This window comes from Acipenser ruthenus, chromosome 19, assembly GCF_902713425.1.
Source record: "Acipenser ruthenus chromosome 19, fAciRut3.2 maternal haplotype, whole genome shotgun sequence".
In the NCBI taxonomy this organism is placed as follows: Eukaryota; Metazoa; Chordata; class Actinopteri; order Acipenseriformes; family Acipenseridae; genus Acipenser; species Acipenser ruthenus.
Window position 1 is genome coordinate 1504608 of NC_081207.1, and position 15368 is coordinate 1519975.

The 15368-nt window shown below is 43.7% G+C and overlaps 1 protein-coding gene across 1 annotated transcript; it reads left to right on the plus strand.

Moving 5' to 3' along the window:
* Nucleotides 1–2837: 2837 nt before the first annotated feature.
* On the plus strand, nucleotides 2838–15367 carry LOC117424790 (cytokine receptor-like factor 3). The gene is made up of 9 exons (XM_058992302.1): nucleotides 2838–2945; nucleotides 7999–8116; nucleotides 10542–10749; nucleotides 11208–11295; nucleotides 11445–11622; nucleotides 12175–12397; nucleotides 12882–13020; nucleotides 13494–13606; nucleotides 13813–15367. Exons 2-9 carry the CDS (start codon nucleotides 8000–8002, stop codon nucleotides 14073–14075), a joined length of 1329 nt encoding a protein of 442 aa, XP_058848285.1. The 5' UTR covers nucleotides 2838–2945; nucleotide 7999; the 3' UTR covers nucleotides 14076–15367.
* Nucleotide 15368: the final 1 nt, after the last annotated feature.

Below are 15368 nucleotides of genomic sequence, written 5' to 3' on the forward strand. Positions count from 1 at the left end.
GTAGCATTTAAATCTCCTGTATTCAAATGAATGGTTTAATTCAGCTGCAGACCGTGCTTATTCCCCATTGTGCTTTGTTAGTTAACATTATTGTCTTAAATACCAGTATTTTACTGCGTAGAAGGTCAGTGCAGGGGGATTGTATTTGACTAATTAATCAACGGCACCCTCGGATAGGGCTACATATCACATTGTCATTCCGGCGCCTCCTTAAGACTCACCTCTTCAAAGAGCACCTGTAGAACTCCTCTGTTTGTATCCTGGGACACTATCACCCTTCATGTAAATGTTCTTTATTTTGCTCTTATCAGCCCCTATTTTACTGCATTTAATCCTGTACTTCAGAATACTGTAATCTGCCAAGTTTTTAACATGTAGTACTTTGTATTTACTCACATCCTGATGTAACTATCACTATTTAATCATATCCTGATGTAACTATCACTATTACCTGCTGTATTATTGAATTGTGGTTTGTCAAACTTGTACTTTACTTGAACAAAAGTTATTGTATTTCTTGCTCTTATTGTATTACTTGTATTGTAACGCTTAATGTTTTTGCTTACGATTGTAAGTCGCCCTGGATAAGGGCGTCTGCTAAGAAATAAATAATAATAATAATAATAATAATAATAATAATAATAATAATAATAATAATAATAATAATAATATAATACGGTAGTTCTAAACAAGTTTTGGGGCATTCATATATTCCACATTTTTCCTTTTTGCATTGCTTTCTTCTATTGTGTCAATTAATTTTTTTTTTAACGCGCATCCTTTTTAAATATGACGAAAAGATGTTGGAATCATATATGTACAATAATTCTGCAAACATGACTTAATCAGATTTGACATCACCGTGTTTCTGCTACCTCAGGTACCAGTCACCAATGGCAATGACTTTAGCTGTAGCAATGCCGGTGACATGAAGCAAAGGGCATTGTCTCGCACAAGTTGCACAAAACATTTCTACAGCTCATTTAGCAAAAATTGAAAGTCCGTTTCAAACGTAGAGGGAAAGTGATGACGCGTCTGAAAATAACAAGTCAAGTTAATACAGGGATTCACAATCACCGAATCAGAGTTAGTTCAATGCGCCTAAAATGCAATACTACGTGCGACCACCAGGCGCTGGCAATGGAATGCGGGCAGATTAAACCATGAAAATAATACAACCCAAAACTGCACCGATACTTATAACGATAACACTATGTAACACAATTTTTGTTCCTGGGTAGTAAGTGTTATTTCCTAATTGCTTATGCCCCAAAAGTATAGAAAATGGCTATTATTCCCCACAAACTTTGCTTTTGTGACCAGGACAGTGATATTTTGAAATTTACCTATTTCCAATGAGAGAACGGTCGAATTTGTGTCTTTTCGTTCACATAAAGTCAGAAAAAAACAACATATGAATCCAAATTAACATGTATTTATACTAAAGTAATACAGAAATGACTACAAAAGATTTAGAAGTGAGTAGTTTTTCGAGATTTACGATTATACTGTAAATCACTTTCACGAATCAGCCCCCAAATGTAGTCTCCCATCATGTTCTCGTTATACTGTCCTTGGTTGCGGCGTTCAAAGTCCAGTATATCCTGGTGGAAGCGCTCGTCTTGCTCCTCCGAGTACGCTCCCATGTTCTCCTTGAATTTATCAAGATGAGCATCAAGGATATGGACTTTGAGGGACATCCTACAGCCCATTGTGCCGTAGTTCTTCACCAGAGTCTCAACCAGCTCCACATAGTTTTCGGCCTTGTGATTGCCCAGGAAGCCCCGAACCACTGCGACAAAGCTGTTCCAAGCCGCTTTCTCCTTACTAGTGAGCTTCTTGGGGAATTCATTGCACTCCAGGGTCTTCTTTATCTGTGGTCCGACGAAGACACTGGCTTTGACCTTTGCCTCAGACAGCTTAGGGAAGAAGTCTTGAAGGTACTTGAAGGCTGCCGACTCCTTATCTAGAGCTCTGACAAATTGTTTCATAAGGCCCAATTTGATGTGCAGTGGTGGCATCAGCACCTTCCGGGGGTCCACCAGTGGCTCCCACTTGACGTTGTTCCTCCCCACAGAGAACTCGGTCCGCTGTGGCCAGTCCCGCCTGTGGAAGTGCGCCTTGGTGTCCCTGCTGTCCCAAAGGCAAAGATAGCAGGGAAACTTGGTAAAACCGCCTTGGAGACCCATCAGGAATGCCACCATTTTGAAGTCTCCTATGACCTTGATGCCATCTCAGAAAAATGCAGATATGTATCCACTTAGGCAGCTGGAACTAAACTGAACTGGTGGGCTTAAGGCCCCTGTATTTACACTACTATTTATATTACTGGGAAGTTCTAGAAAGTTCTAGAAGTTACTCCAAGTTTACTCAGCACTGAATCTATCTGGAATGTTCTGGAAAATAGGTAAATTTCAAAATATCACTGTCCTGGTCACAAAAGCAAAGTTTGTGGGGAATAATAACCATTTTCTATACTTTTGAGGCATAAGCAATTAGGAAATAACACTTACTACCCAGGAACCCAAAAAAAAAATAATTGTTACACGGTGTAATAATAGCTTTGGATTTATTTCTATTAATTTGCGCAGCTTATTGTGTTGCTGTTTTGAAAATGTTGTCTTTTGCTTGCCTGCACAACATAGCTAAATCAGAGACGACACTACAAACTGAACACAACTAATAATATCACACTTCTCTCATGTCTATGCAGTTAAGATACGGAAAAGAGTACAACCTAGTCTCCAGCAAAGGAGTCCCGCCTCTGCACCGTTCTAGCCCTCCTGTGATTGTTGCCCCCAGCTGTCAGTCGGAGACCACGCCTCCCAGCCCGGTTCAGGTGGCGTTGCAGCGCGCAGATGATTGGCAGCTGTATGTGTAGCTGCATGAAGTACAGGAGGATCCGTCACTTTGTGAAGATTATGAACTTACTTTGACTCGGGCAGGTATGTACCGTTTGTTTGTAATAGCATGCATGGCGTTATCAAAAGCAGTATTTTAAAAGCCAGTGTCCTATGCAGTGATGCTAATTGTTATAAATTAGTTTTTAAGTTTGGGTGTGTTTTTCTTAAGGTCCGATAGTCGGTCGGGAAGTTCCTTTTAAGAAATGCAGTTGTAGCGTCTCATTAGTACAGCGCCTTGGGCTACATGGATTTTGTTTTGCCGATTGATTACTTTTGCTTAAAAATTACACGAAACGTGTAATGCAATAATAATAATAATAATAATAATAATAATAATAATAATAATAATAATAATAACAACTTACATTAACTGTTAAGTTACTGTTTTAGTTTTTTTTAACGATAGAATTTGAATATTGTGTATGATATATACACAATATTCTAATTGTATCTTAAAAAAAACATTTCTCTTAATGAAAGTATATAACCGTTTTATTACTTTCATATAGTAGTGCGTTCCATGCGTGGCTGAATTACGGAAGTTGGGCTACACATCATCTGAACTAGTCAGAATCATACATAACTAGCAGGAACCTGCAAACCGCCTCTTCACTCGGCTTGCAAAAAAAAAAAAATGACTGCAACGTTAAGCGTGCTTCAGTGGGTGCTGTACTAGAACTGGCAATCGGCTACTAAACATCGGTGAATGGACCCCAGGTGATTGTATCAGCTATTCGAGATTGTACACTCTATATTAATAACAACGACGTTTTAAAAAAAAATGTAACCGAGTTTCCTGTAGCTGTGCGTTCTTGCTTTCCGGACTGCACCGCTGAAGTCTGCACTCCTGTATCCTTGTACTGCTGCCGTGATGTAGCGGAGAAGCGGGGCTGTAGGGCGCAGAGAAACCCACAGTGGCGAGTAAATTGGAGGAGGCAGATGGGTTGGGTGTGGGTCCTTTATAACAAAACAGCTACCATTTAACGAACGTGAACACACGGGACTGTCGGCCCTGGTGTAGAAAGACGGTCTAGGCTTTTTAGCGACGGAACAGCTGAGATAATTCTAATACTGAGCTTAAGATTTAAAACGGTTATTAATTAGGCTAAGGGTTAGGGTTATCACAACGGCTCGAAGAGAACGTTTAATGTGTCCGAAAGAACGTAGTGCAGTTTTTCATTGGCCGGTCTTTCTGCACCAGGTAAAGAGCGTGGCCCGTCTTTCTGTACCAGGTAAAGAGCGTGGCCCGTCTTTCTGCACCAGGTAAAGAGCGTGGCCCGTCTTTCTGCACCAGGTAAAGAGCGTGGCCCGTCTTTCTGCACCAGGTAAAGAGCGTGGCCCGTCTTTCTGCACCAGGTAAAGAGCGTGGCCCGTCTTTCTGCGCCAGGTAAAGAGCGTGGCCCGTCTTTCTGCGCCAGGTAAAGAGTGTGGCCCGTCTTTCTGCACCAGGTAAAGAGCGTGGCCCGTCTTTCTGCACCAGGTAAAGAGCGTGGCCCGTCTTTCTGCACCAGGTAAAGAGCGTGGCCCGTCTTTCTGCGCCAGGTAAAGAGCGTGGCCCGTCTTTCTGCACCAGGTAAAGAGCGTGGCCCGTCTTTCTGCACCAGGTAAAGAGCGTGGCCCGTCTTTCTGCGCCAGGTAAAGAGCGTGGCCCGTCTTTCTGCACCAGGTAAAGAGCGTGGCCCGTCTTTCTGTGCCAGGTAAAGAGCGTGGCCCGTCTTTCTGCGCCAGGTAAAGAACGTGGCCCGTCTTTCTGCACCAGGTAAAGAGCGTGGCCCGTCTTTCTGTGCCTATACCGACCTGTCAGTAAGGAGTCTTTTCCCTTTTGTAGTGTCCACAGGATGCTGTATGGAAGAATGTTGTTATCAGACAGCAGGTCGGCAATGTAGCTTGCCCAAGGTCGTGCAGTGAGACAGCGGCTGGGCTGAGCTACTGCAGGATTCAATACAGCGTCTTCTGGCAGGCAGCCCCACTGCCTAGTAATCTGGGTCAGTGTGATTCGTCCTTCAGAGAGAGATGATACACAGCGGGCACAGTGTGTCTCTGAGCAGTGCCAAAGGGGGCAACACTACAATAAGAACATTAAAATCTAAAAACTTAAATTGAGTTGGCTTATACAAATGTATTTCCACAAGTGCAACTAAATGAAAGGGCTTTAGATCTGGTTCTGTCTAACACAACAGCATTACACAACGACCTGGTTCAAACAGGGCTGGAGGGCGCGGTTCAGTGTGGGGCTCCTCTGTATCTATCTGATTGGATAAGAGCACAATTCCCAAAGCCATCAGAACCCAGGCACGTCAACACGGACGCAAGGCACAGATACAAACACTGCTCTCCCCATGACTCACTCAGTGAAGTGTTGCTATTGATAAACTCACAGGCTGATCCCGCTTTGAAACGCGGGGAGTTTTAAAACAGCCTGTTAAAGCGAGACACAGAGTGATAATACAAGCTGCCACATGACCAGGTGATTTTACACAACAAGCCTCCAGCGCTGGCCATCTTACATCGTGATGCATTCCAGGCGTTCTTAACAGGCTTTTCAAAATAAAATAAACAGGTTCAGACTAAAGCTAGGAATGGTAAACAGTGACAAGTGACCATTTATTTCAATGCAGTTCAATGCTTTTGCCCAGTGAAAAAATAATGAGTCCACTCTGCACTTGATCCCTGTCTGTCTTCACAGGCGGCCAATATGGACTTGGCTATATTCTGAATGCCCACCCTTATAAAAAGCTGAACATAGTAAAAGCATTGCAAAGTGTCATACAGCACAGTGAAAGCATGTTGTTAAAACCATGGTAGACTATAGTAAATACATTGTATAGGAAAGCATGGGGAGAATGCAAAAATACTGATTTACCAGAGCAAACTTTCATAAGGATAGTGCAGGTTGACATACCCAGAGTGTCCTGGAGCTGTATATTGCTATTGGGTATCCAGGGATGGAAATAGGACTCGTATTGCATAGCAGTTTCACTCATTCTAGATTTTAATATGAGCTCAATTTGACACAGTGTACAGTATAGGTATCAAGCTCCTGTCTTAATAAACTCATAGTAAAACCCGGAATGGATCACACTGCTATGCAACGGGAGTCTTATTTCCATCCCTGGGTATCTGTGGAACCATTAAGTGCTTGTGTTGAAGGACTGGGAAATGCAAGGAGAATGCACTACTGGTATCACATCAGTAGCAGTGAAGATATTCCAGTACAGTGTCTCAGGGCCATATTTTCAAAGCGTCTTTAATTAGTGGTAAAACTCCTGTTCATTTTACAAAAGGAGAACCAAACAACCAAGTAATAATAATGCAAGTTTTCTTTAGCATTCAGGTGGTGCTTGTTTCTCATTTTGTAACATTAACATGATTTTATTCTGCTTTCAAAAAATAGGAGTTAATTAAAGACTGGGGGGGGGGGGGGGAACGCTTTAAAAACATGGTCCTCAGTGAGGTGCCACAGCATAAAGCAATCACAGTCCTGATTCACATGTTGCAGGTCCAGTCAGTGTGAATGCACGGCTCGCTGAAGTGTGTTCGGATGAATCTGCGGGTGCTCTCCAGCGGTGGAAGGAAGTGGTTGTTTAGCTTGATCAGTGCCCCAGAACTAACAGTTAGTGGTGAAAATGAATTTAGATCATGGAGTTATACTGTTGATTTAACTACTGTAACACACTGTGGGGTTATATGGCAGCAGATTAGTTTTTCATGCAGATTTGACCAGGTCTGTATTAACATTTAATTTGTGACCCGCTGTAACGAGGGAGCCTGCTGGGAATTAGTCTGCACTGGTAATATTCAAAGCTAATTCCCTCCTGTGGAATAATGATTGGCTACAGGCAGACCGTTCACGTGGTTCCATTCTCTGCGGAGGCATTTTTGTGACAATAGAGAATTCTTGCTTCTAGTCTTTGATGATCCAAATCCGGTATTTCGAGTACATCCAGAAAGCTTTTACAGAATCTTTCCCAGAGGACACAGCGACCGATGCTGAAGCAGAACAGAACCACCGACTCCCTTTCTCTGCGTGTCTAACTGAGCAGGAACCAGGCTTGTATGAAGCACGGCAAGAATGTGGCAATTAAGTACACACCTCGTACCTGGAGGTTGTAGCTAACAAACTGTATTTTCAATTGCTTTTAATCACAGTGCTCCCTTCTTGTAAAGCGGTCCTGTGTCATGCATGGCAGATTTGAAGGCGGTATGGTGAAGGCTTCTATCTGCACCACCATGCCACTCGCTGTAATGTCAGTCTCTTACCTGAGGCTCCAGACTACAGCGTTACAAAAGGGAGAGCGCTGTGTGTCTGTTTGGATGGATTCAGTGAAGTACATGAAACATAGCTAGACTTACTCAATGACGTCAGCAGAAGTCTTGAATAGGTTCACAAATATTAAACTTCATTTAATGCATCAGAACCTTAAAAAAAACACACACACACACAAATCCAAAGATTTATCAGTCTATAAGGATTATTATTCCAGTAATATAATGGGAGTGATGGATCTGGGTTGTGTTGTATCTATGGTGCTGTGAGTCCTGCTTGCTTGTGTGTGTGATTATATTATTCCAGTAATATAATGGGAGTGATGGATCTGGGTTGTGTTGTATATATGGTGCTGTGAGTCCTGCTTGCTTGTGTGTGTGATTATATTATTCCAGTAATATAATGGGAGTGATGGATCTGGGTTGTGTTGTATATATGGTGCTGTGAGTCCTGCTTGCTTGTGTGTGTGATTATATTATTCCAGTAATATAATGGGAGTGATGGATCTGGGTTGTGTTGTATATATGGTGCTGTGAGTCCTGCTTGCTTGTGTGTGTGATTATATTATTCCAGTAATATAATGGGAGTGATGGATCTGGGTTGTGTTGTATATATGGTGCTGTGAGTCCTGCTTGCTTGTGTGTGTGATTATATTATTCCAGTAATATAATGGGAGTGATGGATCTGGGTTGTGTTGTATATATGGTGCTGTGAGTCCTGCTTGCTTGTGTGTGTGATTATATTATTCCAGTAATATAATGGGAGTGATGGATCTGGGTTGTGTTGTATATATGGTGCTGTGAGTCCTGCTTGCTTGTGTGTTGTCAGCATGTCGATCGAGACAGAGGCTCTGCTCCAGGAGGCGAAGGAGAGCATTGAGGCAGCGCAGAACTACAGGAGCGAGCTACAGCACCGAGTGCAGGGCCTGGACCTGGCACGCCAGCAGGTAGGGGGCGCTGTTTATTTATTTATTTTTTAAGCAACTTATTTGAACATACACTGAAGTAAGCAAAAAGGACACATTTGTTCCTTTTAACAGGATTTAAAAAGAGCTGCATGAAAAAGGAAACCAATGCATATGGTACAACAGCATATTTAGAGGCTACCTGTTTCATGAATAAATGGTTACCACCAGTATTCTCACTTCTGTAAATCCGCGGTCATCATTACCACCGCTAGAGGATGCTGGGAGGATCTTTATTGGAAGCCTTGGTCTTGAATGAGTGAATGAATAATGTAACTGTTTTTACACTTGAGAGAAGATCAAATGTAACCTGTGCCTTGCCTTGTTTCAGCTTTTACAAAAACGAACATAGGGATACTGTCTGCATCAAGCTGAGCAATGATACAAACAGGGTTTCCCTTGAATGCTAATCTGGCTGTCCCATTCTCACACACCCCGGCTACTTCATTAGCACGCTGGTGAGATTGTTACACAGAGGTCATTTAAGGTGGCATGCAGGCAGCTACTCAAACTAGCCGTGCCACCTTAAATCCTCTTCCTGATCGTGACACCCCCACACTTTTGTATATATACTTTCGATACTGTGCACCAAGGAATGCATTTAACAGGGAGGTGGCAGAGAATGGGACAGGGTGACCAAGTAGATTAGCATGCAAGCCTTTCGGATTGAAATAGGAACCATTCAGGGAGGACAGTGAGGCCCCTTGGAAACCATTCTGCACATGTCAGTGGAGAAGTATGTCCTGTACATTACTGTATATTAAAGATCTTCCCTTGATTTCCACATCCTAGAAAACATCTTGAGATACTGTTGTTCACCTCTGTACTTTAACATTGTATTAGAAGATTGGAGCTAGATTCACAGCAATGCAAATTATCATGGACCCCAAGATACTAGGGAGGTTAATATATTGTATATGAAAATGAAGGCAAGATTTAAAATAAATGCAAAATTAAAAACACAGTTTAAGTGGTTGAGGGTTCTTCATGCGCTGCCTTGATATGCATTCCTTGGTGCACAGTATCAAAAGTATATATACAAAAGTGTGGGGGTGTCACAGACAGAAGGATAGGGAGTGCATTCTGGTGTGTCACCTCCTGCTTCTCTTCAACTGCATTCCCCCACCCCTGCACGTCCCACGGTAAACAATGCTGAATTTCCTGGTCCTCTTCAGGCACAGCGGATGGAAGTTAAAGGTCTGGCTTCCCCTCCACACACCAGCACACACACACACACACACACCCACTCATCTCCCTCCCTGCTCTCTGTTCTGTTCCACGACCTTTGTGTGCCGTTGTGTGCCTGTTTCCAGTTTTGTAAAAGATTCTCTTTACCTGCACTTGAGTTTGCTTCTGCTGTTTGCACAGCGGTTTGGCTTGACGTATCTCCTCCGTCCCAGTCCCACTTCAATGCTTTATTTATAGTTTTAATTACACTGGATTTTTTTTTGCACCTTCCCACGTTACTGAGCTCCATGCATCCCATCACCTGCTCCGTGATGCCCTGTTGTATTTAAACTATTAGTGAAGCCTCATTCCCTAAGCTTGGACTAGTAAAATGCAGTCTGTTGTAACGTGATATTTAATGGCTGGTTTGCATTGCTCTGTGATGTTCAGCAATTTTTGTCTGAAGTGTTAACCAAGATACACCATCCAGGATATTCTGGAAGGTTTCCTCATCCCTCGAAGGCTCAGTGTAAACATCCTGCCAACTATATCTTTGTAACACTACAGACAGGAGAGCTTCTGAACTCCACCAGACGTGGAAAATGCCAGCGGAACAAATGATTTTTCAGGGATCAGTGTAAACTAAGGCAGCCAGCTGGGCCCAAAGTGTAGCCTGACTAATTTAAAGCAAACAGGCTTCCTGTTTGACGATGGGAGCTGTCTGCAAAGGAAGTTTCCCGTAAACATGTGAGCACCGCTGCACAGCCTGCTAATTGTCATGATGCACATCACTTCCTTTAGAAATCACAATGAGAGAGTCAGAACAGGACTTCCGAGGCTGTCCGGGAGCCTGACGCGTTTCAGCAGATAAAAAACGCTGACCTGTTTAGTGAGATGCACAGCCCATATGTCTCCATCGATCTATCTCTCCTAACAATCTCTCATTTTGCAGCATTTCCTTCCTATAGATACAAATGTTGTTTATTGTTGAATCATTCTTGTTAACCAACGTTACCATTTCCCATCAATGACTCCATGAGCTCTCCTGTCTGTGTGCCTACCTGTATCTATATTTCTATCAGAATACACACATGCTCATGGCTGCAGTCTCAGAAGCTGGTTACTTGTGAGTCATGCCGGTTTGATTAAAGCTGAAGTCCAGCAGTGTTTGGGGTTGCAGTTCCGAGCTGATCCTCTGACCGGGGCTCTGTCTGTCCTCCTCCTCCTCCTCTCTCTCCAGATCAAGGGCAGCGCGACGCAGACCAGGGCTGTCCTGGTGCAGCACTTCCAGGCGCTGCAGGGCACAGTCAGCAGGCTGCTGGAAGAGAGACTGGCTGCTCTGCTGCTGGAGGTGGACGCTATCGAGCAGGACAGCGTCCGGCCGCTGGACGACTGCCAGAAACTGATCGAGCAGGGGGTGAGCACAGCCGACGAGCTGCTCAGGGAAGGTAGGAGGGAGCCCCAGACAACTTGGTTCTTTCTTTGTTTAATTCCTCCGTAACTAGAAAACAGTCAATAGTAAAGACATTGAAATAGACTCTTAATCCAAACGTTTGTCATTGGGTTTATATTCTGTTAGTAGTACGTCTTAGTTTATTTGCTATTTCATTTTTAATGAACAGATTGAGGGCAGTCAGAATAAGACATTACAATGAGACTAGAGTATTGCAAGGGGATGACGGTTCATCCTACAGCTGTCCTGGCTGGTGAAGAATCATGGGAACTTCCTGTGTTTGCCCAGACATTCCTGTCCTGTCATTTTATTATTAAAGATTAGTCAAGGCATTAGAGGTTAGAGCTGCCTAATGCAGAGAAGGAAAAGGGCTTTACGAAGCCCTCGAAGCACTGAAACATCAGAGCCTTTGGAAAGTCGCTGCAAACCTTCAAAAAGCCTTCTGTCTTCCAGGCGAGGCTGCTCTGCGCTGTGGGGTCGGAGAGCAGGACGACAAGCTGGGCAGCTTTACTAAAAAGGCCCTGCAGATTCAACTGGACAGGTAGGAGACCGAGGGGTGGTCCTCTTCACTCTCCGGGGGAGGGGCCTCAGCGTGCCTGGAGTCTGGTGGTGACAGTCCCGTTTGCTGAATTGATATCTTCAGTTTCAACCTGACATGCCCCTGCACTGATGGCTGTGTTTTCCTTGCAGTCTGCCCGAGGTGCCGTCCCTTGCGGAGGTGTCCTGCCTGTCTGCTCAGCTCGACGACTCCCTGCTCCCCGCAGTGAAGGGCAGGATCTGCACCCATGGCAGTGTCGCGTCGCACCCTCCTGTGCAGATCGACGAGCTGGTGGAGCGGCCGGGAGGGATCCTTGTGCGCTGGTGTAAGGTGAGCGTGACGGAGACGCTACTCAACTCAACTGAGCTTTCAGACAGAGCCAGGGTGCAGGGCTTCCACTGACGTGATGCTTCTGTTGTTCTGGCTGATGAAACGAGACTAGAAGCCTTACCTGCCGGGCACTACCCCAAGCTTTGCAGGGCTCACGTCGCATACAGTTTTGACAGACACGCGTGTTACAGCAGACAGGCACGTTTCATTTTTGAAAAATGCTACCTGGTTCCCTGCCAGGTTAAAGAAAGCTCTCAGTTTGCAGGTCAGTGTCCCATCAGCAGAGTGAAGAACACGTGCTTCTTTAAAAACTCCTTGGTGCAGGGAAGTGCGGAGGCAACAGGTAAGGTTTATGGAATCATTTAATCATCTGTGACCCTTTTAAAGGCGTAGCATTCGCTGGCTTTGTGGCATTGTTCATACAAGACCTCAAGCATTCCGTACTGTTTCACCTGGAGCCCTGACCGGAATAAACTAAACTAGTCCTTCGGTAAAGACCACATGGTTCTCCGAGCGGTGATTATACTCTATTTTATTGGTTTGTATTTGTAGGTGGACGACGACTTTGTCGCTCAGGACTACCGTCTCCAGTATCGCCGGAGCGTGTCGAGTCACTTTGAGGATGCATATGTGGGGCAGGACAGCGAGTACCTGGTGCTGCACCTGGACCCCCACACGGAGTACCTGTTCCGCGTGTGTGCGCGGGGCGACGGACGCCAGGAGTGGAGCCCCTGGAGCATCCCCCAGACTGCCTGCACCGCCCTCGCTCCCCACGGTACCCACACACAGCTGCGCATTACCGTCACCAGAACGATCGACCGCGCGGTCCACCTGAATCCAAAACACTTTCATAACACATCTGTGCAAAAAAAGAAACTTCAATCTATCTATACGGCACCCTGCTGCGATCGGCTACAGCTGGATTTCTTTAGAGCTTTTCCACAACACTGGGGAACCCCCCCCGGATTGCATTAACCACCTGTCTGTGAATATCCCACCATTACCCCATAAAATAAGTGGTTGATGCAATCCCTGATACTGTCGACTGGTATTTCAAAATCCAGCTGTGGCTTATACCAGAGGCTGATTAAATCTGGTAATATATTTAGACAAATGTTTCACTGAGACGTTGTTAAAATCTGCTGTTTGTTTGATGGTTATTGAATGTAACGTACCTTCTCTCCTCTCGTGTGTGTGCAGCTGTTTTCTCGATGGCCTGTTTAACTCTCTCTCTCTGGGCTGCTCTTCTCCCTCTGCAGAATGGAGCCCGGGCAGTGAGGAGTACAGTCTGAGCAGCCGGAGGGACATCGCATTGAGAAATGACTCCCAGCTGTGTGGAGCCGGGGTCCTGTACTCGCAGGCTCCCACCTACTGCTGCAGACAGACCCTCACTTTCAGGTGAGCCTCCGCCTCTTGTGCTTCCTTGTGGGGAATGACAGCATTAACATGGGTGGGTGCCAAAGATACGAACAGGGTTTGGTTTAAATAAATCCAAGTTGAAACTGAAATCTCAGCTCACTGTGGAAGGTAGTATTCCAGTCCAGGGATGGAAATGAGACTCCCATCGCACAGCAATTTGATCCATTCCAGTTTAATAAGACACACCTGAGCTTGTTACCTATACACTGGCAAATTAAGCTTGTAATAAAACCTGGAATGGGTGAACGCTCTGCAACCAGAGTCTTATTTCTATCCCTGCAGGTACATGTCAATGATATATATATATATATATATATATATATATATATATATATATATATATATTCCCTGTAGTTCTGATTAAGATGTTATTTGAGACAGAAATAATCTTTTCGTGGAAGAGTCTGTGTGTGTATATAATGTGTTATCTGCTCTCTCTCTTCTCCCTGCAGAATTATAAGCGCAGGTCAGCCAGACAAGCGCGACAGTGTTGGAGTCTGTGTGGACCGTCGCAATGGACAGGATTCCTTACAGCGAGATCAGGCTGTTTGCATTACTACCAGTGGTGAGTGGGGGGGATGTTGATCATTGACATTCTTCACTTGTAATTTCAGTAATGTTGTACAGGTCACTTGTACAACAGGACTGCTATATTAATATGTGCAGTATCTCCATGGGCCTGGCTGGAATATTGTTTTTAAACCAGCTCCCTGTGGCTACAGTATCAGGCAGTTCATGACTCTTCTCACTGCATTGCTCTCGTACCTCCAGGTGCCGTATTTGTAAACGGCAAAGAAATGACCAACCAGCTACCGGCCATCTCGACTGGATCTGCTGTGACTTTCGACATGGAAGTGGTGAACGTGTTTCCTGTGAATATTAACAATAACGAAGGGGCGAGCGTCAAGCTGAGGGTGACGATTGGTTCAGGGAGCAGGGAGGTGGTGTTTGATTGGTTACTGGATCAGGTGTGTGAAGGGCTTTTCTTTGGGTGCTCCTTCACACACCCAGGCTGGAAAGTGTTTGTGTTTTAATCCCTTCATGTTTACCAAACCCACTTTCATTCGATTTACCTGTTAGGGTAACTGGTTCGATGGGAATTGTAGTTTCATTTGAACATTGAGGTTCAAATGAAACTACAATTCCCATTGACATTAGAACTGTTGCTTTTAATTTCACACAAATATTAAAAGCGATCTACATTTACTTACTTTAAAGTCTCAAGGTTTAAAAATGTAGTAATTTTCACCTTTAACGTCAGTAATGTAGTGTGAAGAGCGGTAGAATTAAAACCAAGCTGTGCATCATTTTTGAAAAAAAATGCAGGCTGTAAATCACTGGGTTGCTTTTTTCATTTTCCAATACTTGTTTAGCAAATACCTTGTCTTTCTACCAGCGTGACCGGCGGGGCGGTAGCAACAGGGTTTTCACTTTCTGCAAGGAATCAGAAAGATGCCACAACCCTAAACTCCTTGCATGCTTTGATATATATTTTTTGCTTAATGCCCATGTTCACTTTTCTTGTGTCCAGAGACAATCCTACAGTATTAAAAAAAATAAATAAAAAGCAGAACCTTCTAGCTTTTGGAGCATCAACAAAGTAGTAGTGAATGGTTGTAAAAATGAAACCGTGCCTCTTAATGCCACCCTGTTCAGTTAGATACATTTATAAAATGTCACTTTTTATACTGGTGAAGTAAGAAACATTGGCATGATTGATCTATTCTTAAACCCTTGCATCTGGTTCAGCAGCGCCAGGTTAAACAAAAAGAAAAAAAAAAAGCTAGAAATCAAAGTGCCTGTCCATAATAATTTCTCTCTATGAGGTTAATGAAGCATTTATACAAAATCCAGGGTAGGAAGGGGCGGTCTGGTTGGCAATGGATTTTGTTATTGCTGCAGTACCGGGTTTAGTAAGTTTGGATTGACAAAGCACTTCATTATATCCCATTTCATATAATGCTGTATTCACAAACCAATAACACACTATAAATACAGAGAACTGCAGTTCATTTACTGTCTCTTGCATTGGCAGAATTGGGACTCTATTAATATGCACCTTTTAAAAGAAACAAAAAAGTACTGCTTTAGCTGAAGTGTTCAACTGTGAGCAGTGGCTATTTATCCAGACCTTGTGTTTTACTTGTCTGTACTTTTCCTTGTGAAACAATGTAAATGGTTATAGTATTGTTTACTTAACTTAAGGTTTGTATTTGCCATCTTTGTTTTTGTTTAAGCAGCAGAATGTGCTTGGTAAATATTTGTATGAAAGCTGTATTGTCAACATTTAAATAAAAAAAAATAAAAAACTATTTAAAAAAGTGAAT